General features: G+C 43.9%; 2 protein-coding genes across 2 annotated transcripts in view; both read right to left on the reverse strand.

The window, feature by feature from the left end:
• LOC132847829 (histidine-rich glycoprotein-like) overlaps positions 1–483 on the reverse strand; it is a 2,275-nt gene extending 1,792 nt beyond the window's left edge. The window contains exon 1 of the mRNA XM_060873337.1: positions 1–483. This exon is cut by the window's left edge and continues 516 nt beyond it. Within this exon, the coding sequence (XP_060729320.1) occupies positions 1–233 (233 nt within the window). The 5' untranslated portion in view covers positions 234–483.
• Positions 484–527: 44 nt separating this feature from the next.
• The window catches only part of LOC132848177 (KN motif and ankyrin repeat domain-containing protein 4-like), an 8,671-nt gene continuing 1,698 nt past the window's right edge, over positions 528–7,500 (reverse strand). Inside the window, exons 2-10 of the mRNA XM_060873690.1 lie at positions 6,825–6,894; positions 5,323–6,735; positions 5,044–5,122; positions 4,642–4,947; positions 4,484–4,565; positions 4,173–4,392; positions 3,155–3,297; positions 2,639–2,839; positions 528–1,849 (exon numbers count right to left, since the gene is read on the reverse strand). Of these exons, the coding sequence (XP_060729673.1) occupies positions 1,736–1,849; positions 2,639–2,839; positions 3,155–3,297; positions 4,173–4,392; positions 4,484–4,565; positions 4,642–4,947; positions 5,044–5,122; positions 5,323–6,735; positions 6,825–6,840 (2,574 nt within the window). The 5' untranslated portion in view covers positions 6,841–6,894 and the 3' untranslated portion in view covers positions 528–1,735. The remainder of the gene's footprint in view (positions 1,850–2,638; positions 2,840–3,154; positions 3,298–4,172; positions 4,393–4,483; positions 4,566–4,641; positions 4,948–5,043; positions 5,123–5,322; positions 6,736–6,824; positions 6,895–7,500) is intronic.

Here is a 7,500-nt window from a genome sequence, read left to right on the forward strand (position 1 = left end):
AGAGTGTGTGTGTGTGAGTGTGTGTGAGTGTGTGTGTGAGTGTGTGAGTGTGTGTGTGAGTGTGTGTGTGGGTGTGTGAGTGAGTGCGTGTTTGAGTGTGTGAATATGTGTGTGCGAGAGCATGAGTATGTGAGTGCTTGAGTGTGTGAATGTGTGTGTGTGAGTGTGTAAGTGTGAGTGCATGAGTATGTATGTATGTGTGTGTGAGTGCGTGTGAGTGTGTGTGAGTGCATGTGTATGTGAGTGCTTGAGTGTGTGAATGTGTGTGAGAGTGTGTGAGTGTGAGTGTGAGTGTGTGTGTGAGTGTGTGTGTGAGTGTGTGAGTGTGTGTGAGTGCATGTGTATGTGAGTGCTTGAGTGTGTGAATGTGTGTGAGAGTGTGTGTGTGTGTGAGTGTGTGTGTGAGTGTGAGTGTGTGTGTGAGTGTGTGTGTGAGTGTGTGTGTGTGAGTGTGTGTGTGTGTGTGAGTGTGTGTGTGTGTGAGTGTGTGTGTGTGTGTGAGTGTGTGTGTGTGAGTGTGTGTGTGAGTGTGTGTGTGTGAGTGTGTGTGTGAGTGTGTGTGTGAGTGTGTGTGTGTGAGTGTGTGTGTGTGTGTGAGTGTGTGTGTGTGTGAGTGTGTGTGTGTGTGTGAGAGCACTTACTGTTTTCATACAAATACTTTTGATACGATGATGTAAAAAAATAAATGTACATAAGATTTTAGACTCTGACTGTCGGCCAGTTAATTTATTTGTATTAAACTGACTCTGACTTTCCTAAATATAAATATTAATAATGTTCCAAAGTTTTTCAGGTGTGTTTGTTTTTGTCTTTCTTTTTTCTTCCTCGTTCTCACTGACACGTCTTCATCTGAATCACTTTTTAATTTACTGAAGGTTCTTGTTTTAGTGCCGTGTGTCAGTGCATTTCTGCCTTTTACTTTATTTTATTTGAATTTCATTACATTTAATATTTTATGAAAGCTTCTCTTTAATCTCTCACTTTCTCTCTCTCTCTCTCACACACACACACACACACACACACACACACACACACACACACACACACACACTTTCTAGATTGTTATAAAAACAATTTCCAAGCTGTGCCTCGTCTTCTTTTGCTCGGGCGTCTCACTGAAATCTCTCCTAAATGTAAAATGAATGAGATGTGATTGTGTTTCGGGTTTAATGATGTGTGCACTGAGGGATACATTACTGATGTAGTGCCTCCATTTACTGTCAGCTATCATCAGGACACACACACACACACACACACACACACACACACACACACACACTGAAGTGCTGAAGGAGTCTCCAGTGTCAGCCCTGTGTACCAGTCAGAGGTCAAGCTGGAACAGGATGTGTGTTTTTTTCTCTTATTAACGTGGAGAGAGAATAAAGAGAAGCTGGTGAAGGAACCACTGTTTATAGCTGCTATAATTGAACAGGAAGTAACTCGAGACAAAGGAAGGTAGTGACCACAGAACACAAGCTGAGGGTTATAGAGGAGACGATAGAGCTGCAGTTTAGAGACCTGGAGAACGAAAGTCTACCGTAAGAATATTCCGGCGCAAACAATTTACAGTTCAGTCGTCGTTCTAAACAAAGCCTTGCTATAATTATAATAATAAAAATAATAATATTTGATCATAAAAACACCTTATTAAGTGAAATGAAGCGAATTATGATGACAGATACACAAGGAAAGCCGTAGATGTTCCAGTACGAGTTCAAGCATCCAGTTGTCATCTCTAAGCCATCTTACATTTGTCTTGGGTTTTAGCGCTGGTGCTCCGAGCCTTCAGCAGGTCTGCGATCTCTGTGTGTGACGCCTGTGTGGCCAGAGACAGAGCGCTGCGACTTCCCTGCAACACACACAGCACACCGACCTTACAACTTATACAGGGAAGTGACTAGTGTCTCTGGAGCTACGTGGCTAATGTAGCTAACAGGTAATGGCCACCAGATTAGCATCGACATCTCAGCACCGTCACATCACATCCAGTTCATGTGTTTTCTGACGCTTTAACACAATAATTATGATTCTTTTTTTATATTAATATATCTAAATTAGTTCTTATTGTTGAGAGAAACCCTGAAAGCAGCTGTTTCGATGGTTTCCTCTCGGCACACGCTTTAGTCACTGTGTTAGACAACGAAATCAATCGCAACGAATCAAGATACAGTAATATATAAAAAAAACTAAATTCATTTTCCATTAAAAAAAGTCAATCCATAAACCTTTAGCATCATAAAACAGTGATGCTCGCTGACGAATAGATTACAGAAGATAAACTGAAATAAATCGAGGTTTGAAGTGAAAGCACAGATGATCAGCTCCATCTGTTGTATTTATGTCCACTAGGAGGCGCTCACACTTTATACCTGTAGTGAGAACGCCCTGATTTTCATACACACTGTTGTTCTCTTTAAACAACAGGTTTATCGAGTGTCTTTGAAGAAAAGTACACAATACAAAAAAAAGTAAATCTTTTCTAAATATAAGCCTAAAATGTACTTTTCTGCGGATTTATGTGTGTGTATTAACAGGAAATAAATAAAAAAAGATTTAGTTTAAGACAGATGTGCACAATTTTAACTGGTCACATTAGAGCCGTACCGGCTTTAACCTGGACGTCGAATGATATTCGTACCTTATCTGTGAGGTTGACATCACAGTCAGGATCCTGCAGAAGAATTCGGACGATGTCGGCGTGTCCGCGGTCGCAGGCGCTGATCAGAGCCGTGGTTCCTGCTTGATCCTGAGTGTTAACGTTGGCTCCGTGAGCCAGGAGGAGTTTCACCGTGGACGCTCGGCCGTGTCTGACCGCCAGGTGGAGAGCTGTCTGACCCACCTGTACGGAGAGTACAGGACACGGTGTAAAAGATGTCTGTTAACACACACACAGCTCAGAAGATGGAGTCAGACCTGATCGAAATCAGCCAGACCAACAGGACTAGATGTCTCTGCATGTTTGAAGCGTGTTAAGTGTGTTGTGTTGTGTTGTGTTTCAGCATGTCCCGTGGGTTTACACTGTTGGTTTTATAGCAGGAGTCGGACCAGGACTGACTCGACCCCTGTTCTGCACAGAACACTGACTTCTGATCTTATAGAGTAATAAGTTAGTGTCCTCTGTACATCGATGTGCTAAAACCTCACGGTTCCTCACCTGACCTGCGCGAGTGTTAACATCACCTAACTCCATCAGCTGCTGGACCACCTTTATATCCATATCAGTGTCCAGCGGCTGGAGACACGCCAACATTACTGCTGTGTACCCGGTCTTATTCTTCAGGTCCACATCACACACACCTGGAGAAAACAAACAAATACGGTGAGGAACGTCGCTGACTTCGTACTCGCTGACTGAAAACGTTTTAGTTCTGAATATTTTAGGATACGGTTTATTAATTTTGGCCTTCGAGCAGTTTCTGTCAGTTTCAGAGCAGCTCTGTCCTGTTTTTAACCGAGTAGCAATCCAGGGTTGGCTCGCTTGCCCTGAACAGTGGTTTGGATGCTTCCAGTTGTGTCAGTGTGTGTTCTTGGATTTCAGAAAAAAATCCTCATGACTGAAAGTTTCCCTGGGAGACGTTCTCTCTGTTACGGCTCTATTCAGGGAATTAAAATAGATCATATTATAATATTTATAAAAATAAACAAAGTTTCTAGAGTAACCTTTCAGACAAAAGTCCTTCGTTAGCTACGCGACCAATGCAATGAGCTGCGACGTCGGAAATGTAGATTAGTCTCAAAAAAAGTGAAGAAAAGATAACAAAAAAGCTCAGATCCGTTATTTTTTTTCTTCTGTTAATTAGTGATGCGCTGGAATAAAAAAAGAAATAAACCGTTCTCGGCATCGTGTGTTGCTCAGCCGAAAATAGACGTCGATTGGTTTAGTTGTGGTCAGCAATGACTCGGAGCAGCTGTAGTGTGACTTAAGGCAAGTGCAGGGGGAAGGAAGTGAAATTTTGTGCAGTCACAGCCGGACACATGGGACGAGAACCACAAGAAGAAGACAACTGACTGGGTTAAAAATAGACCTTAATAAACTAAATTGCATTTTAAACAGTGTTTTGAAAAGTCAGTGGTGGGGAACAAACAGGTCAAACACTGTGATTAGCTTTGACACTGTAAAGGCAAAAACAAGAGGAAGACTAAGAATCATCTAAAGAACAGAACAGAAGTACCCGTGTCCAAGAGGAGCTTCACAATGCTGAAGTTGGAGTGGGACACGCTGTAATGTAGGGCAGTGTTCCCGTTATCGTCCATCATGTTGACCAGGAACTGCAGCACAGCAGGGGTTTCTGTGGCCACTTCATTAAGGTACAGAGCGACCTTGTCAGTGCACGAGTTCTCCTCAGCACACACGTGGAACCACTGCTGGAACACCACAGTCAGAGCCTGCCTCTAGAGATCAACAGGAGAATAAATGTGATGGTCAGAATGTCAAACTCCTGCTGATACTGAAGTCTCAGAATCGTGCGTTTCTGTAAATTACCATTTCATCATTTGGTTCAGAGACTTCATCCATGTGCTTCTCTAAGAAGTGACACGCACTCATGAACTCAGTCACTACCCCCCTGAGGAAAAACAGGTTTCAGTAAGACAAATGATTCCGGTTTATGATGTGAAGATGCCCATGTGATGATGTCTCACCTTCTTCCTTCACCATGTAATGCTTCTTCTGATTCAGCTCCTGAACCTCTGCCATTCTGCTTCTCCTCTTTTTCTACCGCCTGAAATTCTGGACGTTGAGCTTCACGTATCCTGTCCAGCTCGTCGTGATGTCCTTCAGCCACTCTCAAGTGTGAGGCCTCTGCGCCGCTTTCTCCGATAAACTCTTGTGTTCTGGTGTACAGTGTAGAACTTGGCAGCTCTTCAGTTTGGGAACTCTTTTGATTAACCCTCATCTCAGCAAGATCCTTAGGCCTTTTGTTGTCCTCCTCTACTTCACCAGAAGCGCTAAAAACAAATGTGTAGTAAACTGATTCAGATAACTGACCGGTACCAAACCCAGATGTTTGTGATGCGATTTATAAGTGTACATAAAGAGCTTACCAATCTTTTCCATTGTCTGGTTTATGAAATTCCGCTGCCTTCGCCACAGATATTTGGTCCTCCATCGTGGACTCCTGAGCTTAATTAAGCAAGAGCACAGGTACAATATGAGCTACACATTAACTGTCCCATGTGCTGAGACCAGCCTAGTGAAGGCTGTGAGCCGAACCCACCATTCAGCCACATCCTGGACACATGAGTGTCACAGCTGCTGCTATAGAAAATTAATCAATGCCTTCTGGCTAAAATTCAGTAGTGTTGTGGTGCAAAGTGCTTTACCTGATAGTTGAACATCTCCTACAGGAGATATATAGAGTGTAAGGAGGTCGACTAAAGAGACCAGCTGTGTTTGGATGAAGCAGACTCGTGGTGGTAGATGTTCAGATGACTGACCTTGTCCTGATTCTTTGTCTCTGCAAAGACACTCCCACTGCTCCTGAAGGAGCTCTCTGACTTTTTTCACATGGTCCTCCATGTCTGCTTGTGATCCTGCAGGTCCTCTTGTTGTACAGGGTTTAGATCCTTCCTCTGAACCCACCTGGTTAGTTTTACTTGATTCAGATTCAGGTGAGTACGACTGCACAAACGGTTCTGACTTGTTCTGTAGGTCCGGGGAGTTTCTCACGTTGTCTGGTCGACCCCAGATGTCCTTTGCATGTCGTTTGGTCAACTCGGTTATTCTCTCGTCCTTGAAATGACTTTCCTTTTCCTGATCCTTTAGAAGATTTGTTGTCTTTTCCAGATCAGACTCGAGTTCGTGAAGCTTCTGCTCTAGCATCGTGATTTTCTTCTGCAAAGACTCAACGAGGGACTCAGCTTCAGGATCTCTCTTAGTTGCTTGCAATTTTTTTTCTGTGGTTATCATGATGGCATTGACTTGCTCAGAGGAAGCTTTGATGTTCTCTTCCAGCTGATCGTACTCCCGATCCATCCAGTCATCGTTTCCTTTATTGTTCTTCTCCACCGTCTTCACCGTGCTTCTAGGAAAGTCCATAGTCACAGTGTTGTCCGGTCCGGATTGGAACGTGTGCAGGAGTCTCTCTCGCTCCTCCTGCAAGATACATATCTGTGCTTTAAGTTCTGGTATGATCCTGATCTCCTCTTCTAGCTCACCGACTCTCTGTAGAGCTGCAGTCAGCTGCTGTAAAGTCCCTCCGTTCACTCCTCCAGGACTGTGGAAGACGTCCTCTGAAGAACCGTTTTGCGAGAGGAAATCCCTCGAACCGTTGGGGCTGGTCGGGTCCTCGGTGGAGTATTTTCTCAGTAACACTGTTAGGGGTAAACTGGAGGCTCGCAGTAGATTCGGTCTCACGTATGGTCCCAGCAGCTGCTCATCAAATGCCTGTGAGGTGTTTGAGGGAGACTCTGATTGCTTGCTGATACGAGCTGATTCGCCATCACTACATGGCTGCTGGGAGTCTGCGAGTCGAGTTCTGGGAAATAAGATATTTGTTGAGTTCCACTGAGAGGGTCTGCAACTGTACCCAGGTAAGCTGAGGTTACGTGACAGGTTGCCAATGCTTCGCCCCCGCGGTCTACGCTGAAGCTGCACCCGTCTGATGGTGTTGCCCTTTTCAATGTCCTCGACATATTTAACGAAATCCAGGTCTAGATGAAATCCATAGGGGGTTTCAACAGAATAGGAGGGCGGTTTTCTATGACTTCCGTTTTCTTTTGGAGCAACGCCATTCACTGAAAAAAGAGCAATTATTAAACGCTAACTTCCAGACAGCCGTGGAATTTAGTCTAGACGGATAAAGCAAAGGATTTAGAGTTGTTACCTTTCTGCGGGTCCATTGTTTGTGGGCCTCAGTTATTTTTTTTGGATAGAATTTTCATACCTTGTTTAACCTGAGAATAGAAGAACAACGACAATAGACTGATCTCAAAATGAGAGAAAACGGAGAAAGAGATTTTGTTCCTAAAGAAATGCACTTGCCCTGATTCAGTCGGGCTGTTGATCTTACGCTGGTCTTAAATTGCACATTCTGAATGCAACGTTAAACCGTCTTCTAAACATCAGCATCAAATATTTTTCCGTTATGGAACTAACTACCTCAACAAGAGCACTTTCCTTTGAAGCTCTGATTACAGTCTGGGTTTTTGTGTTGTCTTGTTCTTTGTTGCTGCACGTGTGAAGAACAGCAGAGTAACCAATCCAAGCACTGGAGCATTGGGGCTTTAATATTCCTGCAGAAGCTGACTTGTGTTTGGGTAAAAATAAATACAGCCGATGAAAAACAGAACTTAACTTATGCACGTTTGCCACGAACACAAATGAAACCGACGTTGAGAGGATTTTGTAGAAGATTTTGTCCTCGAGCCTTCGGCTCCACCTCGACTCGCTCTCTTTCTCTTTCTGCTCCTGACCACGCAGCACCACAAAGCAGCCACAGCCCAAACAATGTCAGCTATGCCGTAAACACACAAACAGCTGAAACCAAAACCTTTCTCAGA

This window comes from Tachysurus vachellii, chromosome 7 (assembly GCF_030014155.1).
Source record: "Tachysurus vachellii isolate PV-2020 chromosome 7, HZAU_Pvac_v1, whole genome shotgun sequence".
Lineage (NCBI taxonomy): Eukaryota > Metazoa > Chordata > Actinopteri > Siluriformes > Bagridae > Tachysurus > Tachysurus vachellii.